Here is a 19,389-nt window from a genome sequence, read left to right as displayed (position 1 = left end):
CAGCGCACCTTCACCCCATGGCTGGGAGGGAGCAGTGGGTGGGAGCTTGGTGTCAGGCTGAGGGGTGCCAGCACCAGCACAGTGTGCAGCCAGGGTTGGCCCTCTCAGGACAAGGTGGGTGGTTTTCTGAATGGCTTTCATGGCATCCTTTGCTCGTGCCACTCACAGATGCCCCAGAGGAATATGAAATCCACCTGGATGTCTGCTGGCAGACTGTCGCCGACTACATCTGCCAAGACCTGCTGCACGGCGAGCAAACCACGTACACTGAGTGCTGCTGCCGGCTCGGCGAAGCCTGGGGCCAGAACTGCGCACTCTGCCCGCACAGGTCCTCTGGTGAGCAGGGTGGCGTGGGCAAGCATCCCCTGGCAGAGGTGGGGATGGGCTGGGCTGCTGCCGGTCGTGCCATGCAGGGTCAGCCGCGTATGACTGCAGCGAGGGCTCCTCTTCTTGTCTGAATTGCCAAAGTCAGTCCAAGGAGTGGGTGAACCCTCCACTTCTTCAGGGCACCAGGAGGTAGGAGGTACCTGAAACTGGTTTGCAATGAGTCCGAGGTATTTAAGGGGAGAGTTGCCCTGTGCATCTCGCTGCTCCTGCTTAGTTTAGGTGAGGTGTGGTGGTGGCAGCCTAGGATGGGAGCATACTGGGAACTGGGATTCTCACTGCTCAAGGACTTGCTGGCCCTGGACAGGAGCTGGTCTTCTTGCAGATGAGGTCCCACCAGCAAACTACAGAGCTGCAGCTTTGGAGGCCATTGAACACAGGCCTGGCTCTCCTGGCCCCGGTGTGGATGCACCCTCTCTGGCCATTGCAGACCTACCTCTCTTGAGCCAGGCTGTACTGACACTTCCTTTTCTCTCACCACTTGCAGCTGATTTTGCTTTCCTGTGTAATGGGGCCAGTGAAGACAGTGAGAGAGGGGCTGAGCTCCGAGAAAGACCTAGGTATGAGTACGGACCAGGCTTGGAAGACCCCCACTACGGCCTTCCCAGCCCAGATATGGGCCCCTACTACAACTACCTGGAGTCTGAGTATGGAAACCCCGATGCTGGTTTCCCTCGGAGGGAACTCAACAGCGAGTTTCGTGGCAGCCCTCTCCACCATGGCTCAGGGCGGTCCCCACCCCGCTACCTGTCCAGCCAAACTGGTGAGTACTGGGAGACAGAGAGGTGCCCTCCCACCCAGCCTGTGTCCATGGGGACTGCCCGGCAGCTCCCGCTCTGGCCAAGATGCTCCAGGCTTGGAGCAAGCTCAGCTCCTGGCTGCTCTGAGTCAGTCCAGGCCCCACCAGCACTGTCTCACCACATGTCCGACATCCCCTCTGTGGCTGGACGGAGGGTCGCCCTGCTCTGACACCGCCTTGCCACCTTCCAGGCCTCTACGAGGGCTTCGAGGGGCTGCAGGCTGAGGAGTGCGGGATCCTCAATGGCTGCGAGAACGGGCGCTGCGTGCGTGTCCGGGAGGGCTACACCTGCGACTGCTTTGACGGCTTCCAGCTGGACATGACCCGCATGGCCTGCGTGGGTGAGTGGCGGCCGGGGCCAGCCCGGGGGCTGTGCGGGCAGCCCGGCCCCCGCATCCCTTGGCGGCTGCCGCTCTCTAGCGGTGCTGGCCGGGACAGCTGCCGGCGGAGTCCCCACTCTCCCTGGTGCTTCCGTCCCACGGGGCTGGGAGGACCGTCCCGGAGGTTCAGCCGGCCGCTTTCTGCTGGCAGCTAAAATGGGGCACCTCAGGGCATCGCGGGGAGCAGCTGATCGCTCCCTTCTTTGCATACACTCTTGTGCATCACAGGTCACTGTCACTCTATTGCTACTTACTTTCCTCTACATTCACCACTGCCCTGGTGAAATTCCCCACTTTCCACCCTGCCCTATGAGACACGGTCTCTAAAACCTCTCTCTATATTTCTGCTGCATTCCTACGCCACGTCTCCATCCTTTGCACAGTGCCGCAAGCCAGCTGAGGCCCCAGGCACTCAACAGAGCAGATGAAGACCCTCTTTTTCCTTAGGCACAGCACTTACTCCAGCTCCCAGCATCCTTATTGCACGACACGATCATGCAGCTTCTTCATACAGAACCTGTGGTGTTTGCCTCCCCAAATACTGCTGGGCAGAACAGCTGCCTGAACTGTTACTCCCCTTTCTGCATTTGTGCACTCTGTTTCCCTTTCCTTGGCCACAGTGCTTTGCCTTCAGTGAATTTTGTCTGGTTGATTTTGGACCGCTTCTCTGCTTGATCAGAATGAGTCTGAACCCTGCAAAGTGCTTGCAGCCTGGCATCACACACATACATTTTATAAGCATGGGGATTCTTCCTTCATCCACCTTAATGACAACATTTGGATGGAGTAGGGGTCAGGACAGACCCCTGCAGGCTGTGCTTTAAATGGCTTTTATTGTAACAGGTATTGCTAATTATCTTTGGAGTGCAGCTTTGCAGCCTGTTGTGCAATTGCTGCAGTTTCACCTAGACTGTGTTTTCTCAGTCCGCTTGAGTGTGTCATGTGAGAGCGTGTTGAAATCCTCACCATGGCCAAGGCACATCATATCCACTGCTTCTCTCTTATCTGACAGACCAGTTATCGGGTCAGGGTAGGGAACCAGATTGGCTTAACGTAATCAGGCCTTAACAGATCTGCACCAACTATTTAATGACCCTTGATATCCTTTGGAGGGTTATGACCTAATCACTCACGAACCTGTCCTGCTTAAGGGAATGGTGGTGAGCAGTCTGAATTCTGGATTCTCCCTTCTCTGTTTTTGAAGATAGTTACCGGATTTACCATTCCTTGGATCTCTGAGACTTCCTTCATCCTCCATCTCAGAGAGAACTGCCAACTTTTCAGGGACTGCAGGAGCATTAAGTATTTGACGATGAGTTGCAGCAGGCCTTTAGCTATATGGATGTAACTGCTTTATCTATCTGATTGTTGAACCTCTCCATCACAGTATGGCCTTTCCCTCCTTGTGCTCCTGCACCCTCATTTAAATATTTCAAACATGGTCCGCACTCTATCCAGTCACCACCAGCATTTTTATGATGGCTGGAACAAAGCCCACGTTAGCTGCTCCAGCCAACTCGGCGTTGGCTGGCTTTTGTTTCCTCTGCCGATAAGGACCAGACTGACATTCCCCATTGTTTCCTGCTAACGTATTTATGGAGCCTTTGCTTGTTGCTTTTCGTGTCCTGGCCTAACACACGCTCATTTTATACTGGAGCCAATCTCTTTTTCTTTTTTTCCCTTCAGTTCTCCTACGTGGTGCTTATTCATCCCCATGTTTTCACCTTGCTGACTTCAGGCCTTTAGAGTACTCCTGCAGCTGCTGCAGTGCTTCCCCTCTCGCCTCCCTTTGGGGACAGCTTGCCCTTGCCCTGCAGGATGGGCTTCCTGCCCCCACCCCTGCCTGAGTGGGCAGGCTCCAAGGCTTGGTGGACACTGCTAGTGCTACTCTACTGCTTCTGGCTTTCAGGTGCTTCTGGGCTAAAGTACCCTTGGTTTACTCCTCCTCCCAATTTGGTGGTCCACAGCCAGCCCAGCCTGCCTGCTCTTCCCCCTTTTACCTTTCCCTGGAGCCCCAGTGAGGCTGCCTTCACCCGCTTCCCAGCCTGTGCAGCGCCTCTGGGGACTGCTCTCCCTTGAAGTGCTGTCTCCTCGGGCTTCTGGGCAAGTCCATCCCATCTGTGGTGATGTTCTGGTCCCGAGGGTTAGCCCAAGTCCACAGTGCCCATTCGGCCATTGCTTTGGCTGTGTTACGAAGGCTGCCTTGTTCCCCAAGCTCTTCCATCTCACGTTTCCCATCTCCTTTTCCCCGTGACTGCTGTGCTTCCTCCCACTGGACCTGGAGGTTTTGCTTTCAGCTTCCCTCCCTGGGGTTGCACTTCCCTTTCTTTGCCAGATGGCGCCTTCCACCTGTGCTAGGGATAACCCCGAGGTCCCTGGGGTGGGAGAGCTCTTCAGTCCTCCTGGGGTCCATCGGTCACTGCTGGGGCCTTTGCTCTCTCTTGGGTGGCCAGCCGAACCCAGGAGGCCAGCCGAACCCATCAGCTGCTCCCCACTCCCCGGTGATCTGCAGGGGGTGAGGCTGGGGTTTGTGGTCAGAGGGCTCAGACCTGTCTTGGCAGGTGAGGATTTGGGCTCTGGAGATCCTGTGGGTGCAAACAAAGGCTCTGGCGTGCACAGGATGCTCTGCCCAACTGGTGATCCCACCACAAATTGGGGTAGCTCAGGCAGGGTGTCCAGGGAAGTGCATTTAGCAGAGCAGGCCCGTTGCAGCGGGGCAGCTGCTGTAAAGCTTGCATGCACGCTCTAGCCCAGCGGCGAGCCGGCCGAATGAGCCCTTTGGCACAGTTTGTGGGTTAATAAAACAAGCCCTTGTTTGCACAGCACGAGGTCCCTCTGTGTTCTGGTCCTGGAGGTGATAATCGGCCTCTCAGGGCCACCATCATCTGCCTCCTCGGCCTTGTCGGATGAGGAAAGGGCGTTTTCCAAGGCTGGACATGCCTTTCTCCGAGATCTTAGCTAGCACAACTCAATGGCAGGAAGCTGCTAACCCCGGGGGTGTCATCAGCTGCAAAGCAAGGGGGGGAGGCCTTATCTGGTGTGCATTGCTGGCAGGGGGAGGGGCTCCCTCCTGTGCTGGGGGATGCCAAATGCTGGGGATGTCACACTCGGGGACTGAGAGGGATCTGTGGATGTGCTGAGGAGCGTGGGAGATGGGGGGGGGGTCCCAGTGGGCATCCTGGAGGTGCTGGGGGGTGGAGGGCATGGGGCATCTGTGGGGGAGGGCTGGGTGGGTGGCAGATGCACAAGGAGATGTTGGCTGCGGGCTGGGACTGCTCGCTGCACCACCAGCTCACCCCTGTCCTCTCCTTGCAGACATCAACGAGTGCGAGGAGGTGGGCAGCCCTGAGCCCCTGTGCCAGGGTGGCACCTGCGAGAACACGGAGGGCTCCTACCGCTGCCACTGCTCACCGGGCTATGTGGCCCTGGCCCGGTCCCACCACTGCGTGCCCCAGACAGCCCAGAGCCCAGCAGCAGCGTAGCTCTAGGGAAGCAGGGGTGAGAGTGCTCCCCTCCGGCACGTGACTCTGGCACCCGGGACCTGGGAGCACAGAGAAAGGCCCCCCAGGGCTGCGGGTAATTCGAGGCTCTTCACTCCTTCCCCTCTGAAGCGCACAACTTCCCCGCCACCTCTCTCTGCAGGCCAGGGCTGAGCTCCCAGCCTCTGCACCCCCCTCCGCCCTGCCAGCCCCTGCTCCTGCCACAGCAGAGCCCACCCTGGCCCCCAGCGCCCGTCACATCGCCCCATGCTGTGGAGGCTCACGGGACACCTTCCCCTGCCATGCAGCCCCAGCCTCCTCCCCTTGCCCTGCCGAGAAAGGGGGTTCACCTCCCCGTCACTGCTGCACTGACCTAGCAACTAGCCTCACCCACACCATGGGTGCTGGCCCCATTCCTCATGAAGCGTCCAGCCCCCTCGCCAGAGCTTTGAGGGGTGGTCAACCCCAGCTTTCTAAAGCTGCTGTCTAACCTTGGGGCATGGGGGAAAGGCCAGAGGAGCCACAGGGCCAGCTCTGGCACATCCCTTAGCTCCCCACTTTGCCTTCATGCCAGCACTAGCTGGCTGGGGGGGGTGGGGGGGGGGGGCAGGTCCAGCTTCCTTTCTGTAAAGTTGTTGGTGACTTTTTTTTTTTTAACCAAGTCTGCTGGAAACTTCTCTCATGTTGTTAAATAAAACATTTATTTTGGGCCCCTGTGGCTCAAGACACTGGGGCTGGTCAGAACTGTGCTTGTCTTGCCTCTGCCAAGGGGTACCAGAGCCACATCCTCCTTGTAAGTTCAGCCTGGCAAGGCCCCCCCACTCTCATAAGTCAATTTTTACCCCTCACATGCTGGCACCCAGCCTCCTCCTGCTCCTGAGCCAGAGCAGACATCTTTGCCAGGCCAAATACTTGCTTATCTCCCCAGCCAGTGCCAGTCACAGGAGCCAACTCCAGCCCCCACAGACAGCACAGCGGTTACAGCCACTTACAACCTGCCTTGTTCACACATGAGCAAGCTGCAGTTTAAGTGTGAGAGCGCGTAGGCTTCTGCAGTTGGTGAGAGCCTTTGGGCAGGTCTGGAAGCTGCTTTTCCAGCCCCAGAGCCCCCACTAGAAAAACCATTACCTGTGCTGCAGCAAGCAAGGCCATGTCCTACACCACCACCTCCTCAGGGAGCCTTTGCACAATTTCAGGCCAGCCCAGGACAAGCGAGGCAGGAGCACAGGCAGACATCACTGGCCGCACTACCTGGCAGCCAGCAGCAGAGATGCCTGGCTGCTCACAGTTCACCCATGCTCAGGCCAGCATACCACCTCCATCCATGCCTTCAGCTGAGAAATAAGACCAGCCCAACCCCAACTAGCAGATGCTCAGCGTCTCTGCTTTTCCTCCTGTTCCTCTCCACTCACAGAAGACAATACAAGCAGATTTTATCTAGCCTTTATTAAAAGTTATAAAAAGAGATTCAGGAGCTCCCAGCAGCTCCGAGTTAGTAGTAGTGCAAACAATTGGTTAGAGAAAGAATCATCCCTGCAGAGATGTTGAACGCCATTTAGCTTTGCATCCACAAAAAGGAAGTTTTCTCAGCTGCAGTCCTGCTGGCTTGAGCAGGGGCCCAGGACAGAGCAGGCTGTCAGCTCAGGAAGTCTCTTCTCCTTCAGCTGCATGGATGGCAAACGCAGATCCCAGGGGCAGCCTGGTCACGACAGAGCAGAAGCACAGGAGGGTGGATGCAGCCGGCATTCTAGAAGAGGCACTGAAGGGTTACCAGGTAGCAGCTCAAATACTAGCCAGGTTCATCACAGAGATATTCCTTTTCAAGGACAGACAGCTCCATTTCGAACAACTAAAGTGCCTCCGCAAAGCGGGTGGAAGATGACGCTCAGTCACTCCTACAGCAGACACTGCTCCCCCTTGAGCTGCTGTGAGAACACCCCGGGGGGCTCTAAACGGGGCAAGAGCCCTCTGCCCATGGCTGACCTTGCAGGAATGCAGTACTGGCTGCTCAGAGGCTGCAGAGCTCTGAAGAAAGCAGTAAGAAATGCTTATTATATAAAAAGAATTTGGCCTGTGTTCTCTTCTGTTTTTCCCCTCCCCAAGCCCTACTAATGGCAGGGCTCCTCAGCTGGTGATCTGTACTGGTATCTTCCAGCAGAACAACATCTGGTCCTGGTCATCCACCAGCTCCCACTTCACAATCAGTTTAATCTGAAAGAGAGAAGAGCAGAGGGAAATGAGAGTGTTCAGGAAACCTTAAAGCAAGGACACAGAGAGGAGCTATCACTTGTGTGGAGCAAGGAGGTCCTGGGAGCTCTGCACAAAGACGACTGAGGTGGGGCATTGCCCCACTGCAGTAGGTGGGCCACGCTCTTGCGGTGACTGCTGGAGTATCTTACATGGATGGATGGAGGGTTCCGTTGCATGATGCAGGAGACCTCCACACACTGCACTCAGATCTCCACTCTGAGTAAGCAGAGTGGAAACACCCTGCAACCTCCCAGCTGAACTGCACTTTGGATCTGAGCACCCCCAGTTTGGAAGCATTTGGCCGAATGCAGCAGGCTCTGCAGGGAGGCATAGTACAGGAGGATACTTGGGCAGCTGAAGGCACTTCTCAGCAGCTGGAGGCAGGCTGCTTCCTCTGCTGGGTCTGTCCCAAAGTGGGAACTTGAAATGAGAGTCATGCTCACAGTAGAAGTGCCACCAGATAGTCTGAGGAGTCTTCTAAGCTCTTCCCCACCACCACAGGACAAGGTGTCCTTCCTTAAAGGCAGGTGGTGGGACTGCCCCAGGAAGGATGGTAGCTCTGAGGAGCAGACTAGCTGCCTGCTTACTTACACTGGGGTACTCGCTCTTCACAGGGAGTTTATTCAGGTAGCTGTAGGAATGGCCCTTCTGAATGGGGCACTGGATTCCAGACTTGCATCCATCAGGCTCAGGAATGGGAAAGGGTATGTCCACGTGCAGCATCTCACCGTATACCCTTGCTTTGCTGCCCTGGCTCTCGATCTCTGCAGAATACGGAGAAGTGTGAGCATGACACCAAAGCAGGGAACACTTTTCTACCTTACGCCCTCCCCTCTGCATACCCTGGAGGCTACAAGAACACAACTAAGGGATGCTCTTCCTCCCCAGCCACTTCTTCCCACCCAGATCCCTCTCCAGCCACCCTTCCCCACTCCTCTCCAAGCAGCGGGACACAGAGGTGATCACCTCCCCCCCTGCCCCCCCCCCCCCCCCCCCCCCCCCGGCACCCCAGCTGGGGAAGCGATGCTTACTGCTGGCAAAGGTGACATTGATGCTGTAGGATGTTCCCTTATGGAGCAGACAGGGCTGCGTGGGGCAGGGGCTCACGTTCACCTCTTGGATGCTGCCGTCTTTGGAACCTGTAAGGAACAGCCGGGATTACCGGGCCTTCTCCGCACTCCCGTACCCTCTCCCCACCGACCCGAGCCCCTTACCGCAGTCGACGAAGCGGAGGGGCTCGGCCAGGACGGTGGCGCCCAGCGCCAGGAGCAAGGCGAGCGGGCACAGCACCATGGCGGCGGCGGGACCTCCAACAGCGGTGGCGGCGGCGGCTCCGCGGCGTCACATGAGCGCGGCGGCCCCGCCCACCGGTCAGCTGGGGCGCGCCCCGCCCGCGGGGCCGGGCCGGGGGCTCCGCTGGGGCAGCCCCGTCCGTCGTACCGGGACGGGGGGGGGTGTGGGGGTTGCTGCATTGCACCTGCTGGAGGTGTCCTCAGAGCCGGCTGAGGCTGGACCGCGCTCCCCTGCTGCCCCCGGTGCGGGGAGCGGAGCAGCGGCCGAGGGCAGGGGCAGCCTGGAAAAGGGCAGCAGATACACCGCCGTGACTCCTCCGGTACAGGAGGGGACAGGACGAGGCGGGCTGGAACTACAGCGCTTGGACAGACAGACGCCCTCTCTAGTAGGACTGCTACTGGGGATCCCCACTCCTGGGCTGCGCCGGTGCATTCAGCGCTAAAGGGCAGGAGCTGGGGGGCACGCTCAGGCAGAGCCAGCGCGATGCGCTGGGAAGTTCTTCCACTGCCTCTCGTGAGAGGGGAGAAAAATAGAAAAACCTCGCATTCTGCATGTCGAAAGCTGTCTCCGTAACCCGAGTGCCAAGGTTTACATCTAAGTAATTGCTGTGGTTGCCGCCTTTCACAGCACATACAAGTTAGTCCTGCTTCTCTTAACTTGTGAAACGCCGGAGACTCCCAGCTTCGTGCCGCGGATGCTGAGACAAACCAGAGGATGTTTAAGACACTTCAGCAAGCCTTTGACCCAAGCTAAAGTTTACAGCTTCTCACCAATTTCACATGGTGGCAAGCGTTACCCCTAACAGGGTCATGTCAGGAACATAATAGAGATAAAGGCACATGAACGCTGATTTGGTAGGAACGCGGCAGAGCTGACACAGCTTCTCCCCTTCAGACCTCTGTCCCAGTAAGGTGTCTGTCTGCCTACTCAGCTTCAGCTGCTCTGCCAAGTGACTCAGAGGTGAAACCCCCACGCTTCACCCAGGCAGAAACCCCAGGAGCATTAGCAGGACCGAGCAGGACTTGCTCTCGTGCATCTCTCCGCTGAGCACTGAAACTCTTCAGAGTGGCGGGGGGGGAAAGGATCCCTTCCCTTCAGAAAGGAGACCAGGGCTTTTATTTTAAGATTCTGAATAAGCATTCAGTTTGCAGAGGCCTCAAGCAAATAGACCTGCTTACAGCAGCCTTATAAAAAAAAAAAACCCCAACAAACCCAAAAAAACCCCAAACCAACAACCAACCCCAAAAGACCTGCTGAGACTAAGCCATATAGTTAAGCCCACCTAGCACTCTTCATAAATGATCCACATAAAGTCTTTTCCTTGCACACGAGAACTCATGCCCTTAGAAAGACTTTCCTTCTCCCCATCCTTCAAGTTTTACAGATGGTAAACAAAGCTGCCTATCTGACCGCCGGGAACACAAGTGTGGTCAGGTCAGAGCCACACCATAAACTACAGTCGCACGTTCACAGAGTAAGCAGTGTCACACTCAGGAGCAAGTTCCACAATGCATTAAATTGGGATGCCTCCCCATAAAACGGCTCACCAGATGGCTTCGCTTTGCAGACGCTTTTGCACAGTGGCAGTGACTACATACATACGTGTCTACATGTATTTCAAAGGCTTTGAACTAAAAATTCTTGAATCTAGCATCAGAATTAACACATCTATTCACCCCCAGCACTGGATTAATAAAAAGCCCAATAAGCATAAGTTTGTAAAACTACAGCCAAGGCCTTTACTCAAGAAAGCAGCAGAAACCTTCTGCCCAAGGTTTTTAGCTGGTATCGCATATTACCATCATGCCAGTTTTGCAATAACAGCACGAAAGCTTAAATTCTCCAGGGCAGCATAACCATCGTCAGCCTGACTGACCTTACTTTTAAGAACATGCCCCTTTCAACATATGATACAAGATGTGAGCCTCCAGGTCACCTTGGACCACAACATTTCACCAAAATACTTCAGAAAGACTCAATTCAACTTTATGCTGGTCTCATTATTTTGCAGACAGGGCTCCTCCCAGATTACCAACATCAGGGGAAGCATATGCTAAGATGCAGAAACACCAGGAGAAAAAGCTTAAGAAAGCTAACAGATAAATTCTTTCCAGCAAGACTGATGCTCAAGTTCTTCATTTCTGTAATCCAACTAACTCTATTACATGAGGAAAAAGTCTACAGTTCCACTTTATGAGCTGGCTACACCCAATAAGTGCAAATCCCTGTCACAGCACAGCTCCATAAACAGATACACCTGCAGGCACTACAGCAGCAGTGAATACAGAAGGCAGATTCTCAAGAAAATCCACACACAGAGACTAATCAATTCTACTGTTTTCAACTAGAACATGCTTCTTTTGCTACAGATCATCAGAATTCACACCAAAATGCACCACAAGCCACTCATGTTCAACACCACACCAGAGGTTTTATTATCACCAGTTTCTGAATCACTGAAACATGTTCAGTTTTCCACCAAAACAGATAAAAGATGATTTAAGCCTACACATTGCAGAGGAAAACAGAGCAAGATATCTAGAGAATTCAACTCACAGACAAATCTCTTCAATACAGTGCACTTAAAAAGAGCTAAAAGAACTCCCCAAACCCAGATACCACAGATGAGAATAAGAAGGGGAAAACAAAACACAACCAAACCTAAAACCAGATTACATGAAGATATCAGGAACAAGCTGACCAGCAAAATCACAGCCGAGGAAGGAAGAAAACCTAGACTGTAACTCTGGATGAGAGAAAAACACCACCATACCACATAGCTGGCAGAAGGAAAAATACAGCTAGGAAGAGGTACAAAGAAATAGCTGTTCTCCATAGTTACACCCACCTCTCTTAACTGCTCAACAAAATCACCCCCCAACACCTGACTGACTCCTCAGCCTAGTGGATTATTAATTAGATTAAACTAACTCTGAGTGAGGCCAGCTGACTTCTTTCTCATTCTTTCATCTTGCAATAACCATCTGAGCAACAACCCCAAGGCGCCTTGAAGGTACTTGTAACACTTCTGACACTTAACACTGGTAAAAATGAAGAGTGTCTGGGTTTTGGGGCTATATCCATTCTCCAAGCGGTGTTCACAGTGAATGCAGTCACAGCATGGGGAAATGCAGTGGGATGGGTCTAACACACCCCACAGGAGAGAGCAGGAAAGCTGGTGTGATATGGAAAGCAGCTGTGGCGATCCTCTGCCTTTTCCTCCCAGGAATTCTTGATTTGCTCCTCCAAAGTCATCTGCTTTTGGGACACCACACTGATAATAACTGGAGAAACACCCCAATATTTCTTTTTTTTTTTTTTTAAACATTAAGTGTTCCAGTATGCCTGATTGAGCATTCATCAACCATTGCAGGTACCTGCATTAATACCAGCCCCCCTTGGACCCTGCCTGTGATACTTTCCTGGCTTTATCCTAACATTGTTAAAGTTAAGCCAAGAGCAAGCAAAAGTAAACAGCTCAAACCAGTCTTTATTTACATGCTCAGGGTGGGACAAATAAGCAAAAGCACATGGTCGCAAAAGCATCCCCTTGCTTGGAGTGGAATGGTGAGAAAGCAAACCATCACAGGGTCCCGAGGTCCGCTGACGCTAAATCACCCCGTCCTGCTGGGATGACTGGCTTTCCTCCACCATCCCACTCTGTGACTCTCCGCAAGCCTGGCCGGGGGTGAGGAACTGGATTCCTCCCCCAGAAACACATGATGAAGAAAGAGATTGCAACTCTTTTAACCCCGGGTGCATCTGAGCGACCGGCCAGATGGCTGTCACACGCCAGATGATCAAGACGTGAAACTGTGGAGGGGAACGTGCCCCGGGGAAGCTATAGGGGCGGCTGCTGGGCCTGCCTGGTGTCGTAGGCCCTGCCTGGTAAAGGGGAATGAAGCAGAAAAGCCAGGACCAGGGAGAAGCCCTAAACCCCTTCAGCCCAGGCCCCGTGTTTGCCCCTTTGCTTGCCCAACCCCCCTGCGACAGCATCTTGATCCCTCTTAGGGTCCCTGGATACTGCTCAGAATAAACCCTCACAGCTAATTCCACAGTAAACACGCTCTACTGGAGAGCACTGGGTTATTTATTTTATTAGTCTCTATTGTTTTATTGCTGTTTATTTCCCTCCGTGAGCATCGCCACTTGTGGAAGTAAACGCTCCCAAGGACAAACGGCGGCTTCGGGCTTTTATGCAAGGAGCCAGCAGCCCAGCTCTGCCCGCGGAGGGACGCTGCCTCCGGGGACACACCGCACCGCACGGCGGAGATACCCCCAGCCCGGTGGGGCGAGCAGCGCGTTACCTAGCAACGCCCGCCGGCTCGGCACTTCCGCCTCGGCGGGCGCCATGGCAGCCCTCACCGGAAGCGGCGGGCAGCCAATGGGCGGGGCGCTGGGGCGGGCGTGAGGGGGAGCATGGCGGCGCCGGGGGCACTGGGGCGCTGGTGGAGGTTGGCGCTGGGAGTCCGGACGAGGTACCTCTCCGCGGCGGCGGTGGGGCCGTTCGGTCCCCTTGGCCCATCGAGGGGTGTCGAGTGTCCCCGTATGTCGCCGATCTGCGGCAGGGGGTGGCGGCTGCGGGGGTGGGGGCCGAGCGCGCCGCCCAGCGAGGGGTCGGGCCGGCTGCCCTCGACAGGGTCCCCTCTGAGACTCCCCCTTTCCTCCCCTCTCCCTGAGGCAGCTGGTGTCCCGCTCTGCTGTGCCGAGCACGAACGCTGCCGAGGCCCCCGCCGGGTCCTGCCTGTGCAGTTGGTCGCCCGCTGCGGTGGGCATCGTCCTCCCAGCCGGGCCCGACGGAGAGCGACCCCAGCGAGGGACAGGTCTTCCTCAGCGAGAGCTGCGTGAAGGTGGGGACCCCGGGAGGCAGCTCGGTGCCTCTAGGAGGGATTCCAAACTGCCTGGCCTGCCCTGGGCGCATAGGGCAGGCGTTTGAGTGTTTGCCAGTTTGTTCATCAGGTTTTTTAATCCTATTCCTTTTCTTCTTTGCAGAGGCTGCTGGAGATCACAGAAGGCTCAGAGTTTCTCAGGCTGCAGGTGGAAGGAGGTGGCTGCTCTGGATTCCAGTACAAGTTTTCCTTGGACACAGTTATCAATCCTGATGACAGGCAAGGGCAAAGGGGTGTAGTGGTGGTCAGGTGTGACTGTTCTTTGCAAAGGTGACAAGAAAGGCATGTGTGACATGTTAGTATCTTGCATTGAAGAAGAAGCCTGTGAGATAAGGAGAGTGCTCAGCCTGTGCTTTTCTGTCAGATCTGCAGCACAGTTAATGGTTAAACACGCTCCTTTTCTGCAGGGTGTTTGAACAAGGTGGTGCCCGTGTGGTCGTGGATGTGGACAGCCTGGCCTTTGTGAAAGGTTCCATGGTGGACTTCAGCCAGGAGCTGATTCGCAGCTCTTTCCAGGTGGTGAGCAACCCCCAGGCAGAGAAGGGTTGCTCATGTGGGACTTCCTTCTCTGTCAAATTCTGATTGGACTTCCTATGGATGGACACTGTCTGCAGACACTTCCTAGCAGTCTTCAGAGGGGTTTTGCTTGTTCTTTTCCTAGCTGCTCCCTCTCATATCCCTTGCCCTGTAACACAGCTGTTACACATGACTCCACTGAGCCTATCTCCAAGACTTGTTGGCCTTCCGTTCAAAAACATGAAGTAGCCCTGAGCACGCACACGGGAGCATCGGCAGCGCCTTGTGAACCCCCGGCCGGGTGGGGTTGACTTGCCTAGCTTGTCCTGAATGTGGAACCACTTAATCGCTTGTCTCTGCAAGAGATGGCTGTATATATGTGTGTGTTTATTTAAAGTTCTTACTAAAAAAAAGTCTTTGAGATTGATTGGTATTGCTCATGCATTCCCACATGGGTAGAATCTGGGTTCTTTCAGGCTACTATTGCTTATCGCTTGTCTTCCAGCTGAATGGGACTCGGGGTCTCTCTCCTGTACATCTCCCAGCGTTGCTGGCTCTCCACTCCCGAACTCACAGTGGGCTTTTCCAGATACTTCACTGTCCTGTTACCCAGCAGGCTTCTCTCAGTCCCTGGAACCTACAGTGGTTTTGCTGTCAGTGCCTGGGATGAAAGTTTTTACTTGTTCAGAGTAAGTGAAGCTAAAAAATTGAGGTAGGAAGAATTAATAGCTTATTTCTTTTGTTTGGGGAAAAAAAAAAAAAGCTTGTATATATATAAACATAAAATACACAGTCCTCCATCCCCCAGTGCTATTCTAGGCCATTCCTAAATCTGACATGGAATTTTAGGTCGTGCAACCTCTCGGGTTTCATAGTGTGTCTGCTGCCTTCCCTTGCCAGCAGGAAGGGAAGTTCAGGTGACACAGGCAGAGGAGGATCTGGAGTAGTACTTAAAGGTCCTCAAGTCCTTTTGACTTACTTGTCTGAGAATCTTTTACAAAACTTGCTTCACCATTTAATCTCTAACTTGTGCCTGGTTTGATGAAAGAATAAAATAGCTCCTCTCCTTTCTGAAATTCTCATGGAATGGGAAATCTAGAAGTTTCCAGAATAACATCCTTTTGAATAGTTGTTTTCTGTAGTTTTTTATCTGCCACTAGATGTCTTTTAAATCAAAGTGATTCATCTGCTTCTGGGTGAAAGGAGAGATGGTGAAGCTATCTTTGTTCCCTCTCTTGTGTTTTATCTGATCATAACCAAATTGTCTAAGACTTGAGTCTCACGTGAGCGTGGGTGTGCTGCATGACTTTGGTCTCAGGGAAATTGCTTATGGCAAACAATGAGCTTTTTAAGACTCCTGCCACAGGCATTTTTGTTGTTAAGCTTCCCAAATGCCTTTCTAAACTAATCAGCAGTGCATATGTACAGCACTCATTTGCCTATTGATTTCTAGCACTCAGAGAACTGATAGCCAGCTAGTTCCAGTTTCATCTGTAGCTGTTACAGGAGTTCATACGTGGTCTGCTCTGACGTTGTCACGTGGGGAATATGGATGGGACTTGGAGGAGCAGCTCTTTTGGTTTAGCCCTTTCCATTTCTGTTTCCTGCAATCAACAGGTTCTACCTAGTTATGTTGCTGTCGGAGGGAGCTGGATGTAGCACTGTCCCATTTTGTAAAAGGAAGTAAAAGGATGTGATTAAAAGACTTGTCTAAACCCCTGCAGGATGTTTTGGCCCCACCCTTACGCTTCCGGGTCTTGAATGTGATGTCAGCCAGAACTGCCTTTGAAAAGTGTAAGACCTAAAAGCTTGTGTAGGTAGAAGACATTAGATAAACTCGATTTCTTTCAGCTGGGATAACTAAACAATGAAAGTTGGCAGGAGGAATTGCTTTCTCAACCAGGAAGTACAGATCTGTTCTTGGTCACACAGTCTGACCTTGGTCAAGTCCCTTTTAGGATCTTTAATGGGAAATAAAAGTGCAGCAGTAGTGTTGGGGAGGTAGCAAACCAGCAGCTGCCAAGGCGTTTTTTCCCTAAACTAAAGCCTGCCTTCATCCCCTGTAAGCGTGCAGCCTTCATCTTGGATTACTGTTGTTACTAAATGTAAATGTGCCATGTCTGTTCAACCTAGCCAGGTTCCACCTGCCTTCACTGCCTGCACTGGTGAAGTAAACCAAGTGAGTGCTGTCCATGTGGAGTGCCACCCTTTTCAGATAATTTGCCTCCTCGTTCCCAGGGACTGTACAGTGGATGAGCCTTTGGGTTTCCACCAGCGTCACCGGTGGTGTTGCTGGGCTCATGGGGGAACCTCGCATGTGTAGCTTGCTCTGCCTGGCAGTACTGCTCTAACTGCACTAGATGGACCCCTTACTCCTTGGGAATCGCTTCTCTGGACATGTATGGGCATTTTGACTTCTGATGGGGTGAGGTTGGATCTGCTCTGTGCAGGACCTAGGCAAGAGCAAAAGTTTCTTTGCAGCTGCCTGTTTTGGAGTCGGGCTGGAGCCGAGTTCATCTGGTATTGCAGCAGTGTGGGCTCTAGATCAGAGAAACTGCTGGGGGCTGGAGAGGTTTCAGCTGTACGACATTGCTCTTGGCCTCCTAGTCCCATTTTCCAGGAGCGGCTATAGTCTATTGGCCAAAGCTACTAATCCTCCAGTTCCCAATAGGGAACGGGTGCAAAGGGCTGCCTCTCACCTCCAGAGTCCTCCTCACTCTTAAACAAGTCTGTCAGTACATCAGAAATTGAAAACTTCTGTCCATGTCTAGGAAGTCAGCAAAGAGGGTCATGTTAGCAGAGGGCAGCAAAGGTGACCTTGGTGAATTTTGGCTGTGTAGGCAGAAAAGGCTAGATCCTGGCTCCTATGGAAGAAAAAACCCAACCTGTCAAGGTTTGTACACTGAATAGCCTTAGGGGGCGAAGATGGCACCATGCAGTAGGCTGTGGGGCAAGACCAGCGGTGGCAAGAGACAGGTGCAGAGGATTAGATGGGGGATTTGGTTCTGCCTGGGCTGTGAGGGACTGCCAAGGCATGCCTGTGAGATGCCCACAGTGTGGGGATAGATGGGAGCCCTTGTGCTGAACCACTGAGAAAAAGCAGGAGTACAGAGCTGGAGGTGCAGCCTTTGCTTCATTGCAAATGAGAAACTGCAGTGGAAAATCTTTCTCTGCTCCCACATGAAGAAGGAGGATTCTCTCAGTTCACCCACCTGACAAGGAATGAATGATCAAGAAAGATATTTATGGAAACCTACATTAAGATGAAACTTCAAGGGAAAAGGGTGCAATCATCAGTGTCGCTGACGGGCGGGTAGAAGAGGATGGAATAGAAATCCTCACTTTGGTGAGAGCTTGTTGGAGCTCTGCAGGGACTTGTTAGTAGATGCCCAGCACATCCTCAGTCTGTGACTGGCTCTGTTCTTCACATTAGGTGTTTACCACCGCCTATTAACCGTGGGTCCCCCTTCCATGCTTCAAACCAGGCAGTGGTAGAAAAATCGCAGATTTTTGTTATGCCCCTTTTCTTGTGGTTTAGGTATATGCATGGGAATGCCATGCACACCTTGGTGGGCTTCTGCGTGGTATTACTTGCTACAAAGAGCATTTGGGGTTGAGTGTGAGTGGCTCCTATAAGACCGAGGGACAGCCGAGGCAGGGATGTTAGGGGAACAACTGGCCCTCTCACCCCAAAATGTTCATCTGCAAAATTTTGCTGAACTTAGTCCTCTCCCTTGTGAAATTCTATGTTTGTACAGAGCTGTTGGGTGAGTCAGAAAGACAGCTAGGGGTGAAGAGCCAGTACCTCCCAGATGACACCCACTGGGGTTTCTGCTGCCCCCACACAGCAGTATAATTTCCTGCCTTCTTGGCTTGCCTGAATCCAGCACCTGGGGGAGGAATTGCTGAACGGTGGAGGAGGCAATAACAGGAAGGCAGGAGTGCGTGAAAGAAGGCTTCTCTTATCTGTGTCCCACACTGTGAAGGCAACTGCTTTTATATCAAAACTGTCTTCAGCCTCGCAAGCATTTTGAACATCCACTGGCAGCTGGAAATAAAAAACAGAGTGGTATAAACCCCACAATTCACACCCTTAGCTGGGACCGGCCAGAGGAGTTTACTGAATTTGGAGCAAGCATGCTATATTTCCAGGATGAGCTGCTACAGCACATGCTTGAGGATGGGACCACATGCTCTCTCCAGTAGCAAACACAGCAGTTGGGTTCATTAGCAAAGGGTGTGACAGGATGCACACTAGCTGAAGCGCTCACCCAGCATTCACCATGCTCCTCCAGAATGGGCTGTACCTGCCAGAAAGGGATAACCTCGCGTAATGGTGTGTTTGATAGGACTGGCAGCCAGCCTGGTAAAAGAACCACAATTCAAGGAGACAGAGCTTTGGCGAGAATAAACTGCAGCCGCCTGTAGTGTATCAAACTCTTCCATTCGGGTAATCTTTTTATTGTTTGGTGGTTTGTTTTTTAAAGAGGATGAATCCTTGAACCAAACACTGTTAGGGGCTAGGTATAGGATTAATGGTGCAGTTTGGGTCTTGCTGGGTTCTGAGCAATATGTTTGCTCAGCATGGTTTCCAGGATTAGGCTGCAACTGAAACAGCTCAGTAGATCATGGACTTGGGGTGGGTTTAGCATCCAGCCATGGACAGAAATGGAGCTGTTCATGACAGCAAGATGGACCATTACTCCAAGGCTATGATTCCTCACCCTGTGGGGAGCAGTTTGTGCACAGTGCTTCCTGCCTCTGGCCTTCCCAGCACTTGTAAGGCTCTTAATATTTCCTGCTTGAGCAATAAGAGTTTATGGCCCTAGTCTTTGTGGTTGATTAGAGCCCAAGTTTGTGCCCTTGTTTTAATCAGTGCTCATTTACCTTTGGCATCCTTCAGAGGAACTGAATGGTATGTCTTTCAGTTGCCATGGAAACAGTGAGACTAAATGCACATTTCCATGGCAACCTGCCATTATCTTCAGCTCTATCTGTGGGTCTCATTTTCTGACCATGGGGGTGGGGTGGTAAGAATGGAACTTCATCTCTTAAAAAAATAAAATAAAAAAGAAAAGATGCTACCATCACTGCTACCTCCTTTCCTCCTCTGGCTCAGGCTTTGGGCCGAGAGCGGCCCATGACTACTGTCACCATCCCGTGCACTGGGGCTCCGAGTTACTGTCTCCAGCTCCTTCTCTCCTTCACCCTGCTATAAATAGAGACGTTCAGAACAATTTGATGACAATGTTCCAGCGCTTCTCTGAGCTCTTTGTTTCCTCAACTAACGCTCCAGGAAAAGGCCCTTGAAGTTAATTGAACTTTCCAGTGGGTTCCAAAGGTCAATGTGTCCCAGCTCCTTTTGGTCCAAAGGGCCAAGGGTTAATTACAGGGTCTAA

At 52.9% G+C, this 19,389-nt stretch overlaps 3 protein-coding genes across 5 annotated transcripts in view; 2 read left to right on the top strand and 1 right to left on the bottom strand.

The window, feature by feature from the left end:
- Window positions 1-5,769, top strand: part of LTBP2 (latent transforming growth factor beta binding protein 2) — a 76,487-nt gene extending 70,718 nt beyond the window's left edge. For all 3 annotated transcript variants that reach the window (XM_054826848.1, XM_054826849.1, XM_054826847.1), the window contains 4 exons: window positions 169-336; window positions 872-1,147; window positions 1,375-1,524; window positions 4,879-5,769. In XM_054826848.1, the coding sequence (XP_054682823.1) occupies window positions 169-336; window positions 872-1,147; window positions 1,375-1,524; window positions 4,879-5,045 (761 nt within the window). In that variant the 3' untranslated portion in view covers window positions 5,046-5,769. The remainder of the gene's footprint in view (window positions 1-168; window positions 337-871; window positions 1,148-1,374; window positions 1,525-4,878) is intronic.
- Window positions 5,770-6,469: 700 nt separating this feature from the next.
- On the bottom strand, window positions 6,470-8,663 carry NPC2 (NPC intracellular cholesterol transporter 2). The gene is made up of 4 exons (XM_054826867.1): window positions 8,507-8,663; window positions 8,324-8,431; window positions 7,884-8,056; window positions 6,470-7,253 (listed from the first exon to the last, which is right to left on the bottom strand). The coding sequence occupies exons 1-4, from the start codon at window positions 8,583-8,585 to the stop codon at window positions 7,167-7,169; spliced, it is 447 nt and encodes a 148-aa protein (XP_054682842.1). The 5' UTR covers window positions 8,586-8,663; the 3' UTR covers window positions 6,470-7,166.
- Window positions 8,664-12,987: 4,324 nt separating this feature from the next.
- ISCA2 (iron-sulfur cluster assembly 2) lies at window positions 12,988-19,075 on the top strand. Its single transcript, XM_054826866.1, has 4 exons — window positions 12,988-13,063; window positions 13,270-13,435; window positions 13,578-13,693; window positions 13,882-19,075. The coding sequence occupies exons 1-4, from the start codon at window positions 13,005-13,007 to the stop codon at window positions 14,054-14,056; spliced, it is 516 nt and encodes a 171-aa protein (XP_054682841.1). The 5' UTR covers window positions 12,988-13,004; the 3' UTR covers window positions 14,057-19,075.
- The last annotated feature ends 314 nt before the right edge of the window (window positions 19,076-19,389 follow it).

The sequence above is a fragment of the Grus americana genome, chromosome 5 (assembly GCF_028858705.1).
Source record: "Grus americana isolate bGruAme1 chromosome 5, bGruAme1.mat, whole genome shotgun sequence".
Classification (NCBI taxonomy): domain Eukaryota; kingdom Metazoa; phylum Chordata; class Aves; order Gruiformes; family Gruidae; genus Grus; species Grus americana.
The sequence above is the reverse complement of the archived record's forward strand: the minus strand, read 5'-3'. Positions and strand labels throughout refer to the sequence as shown.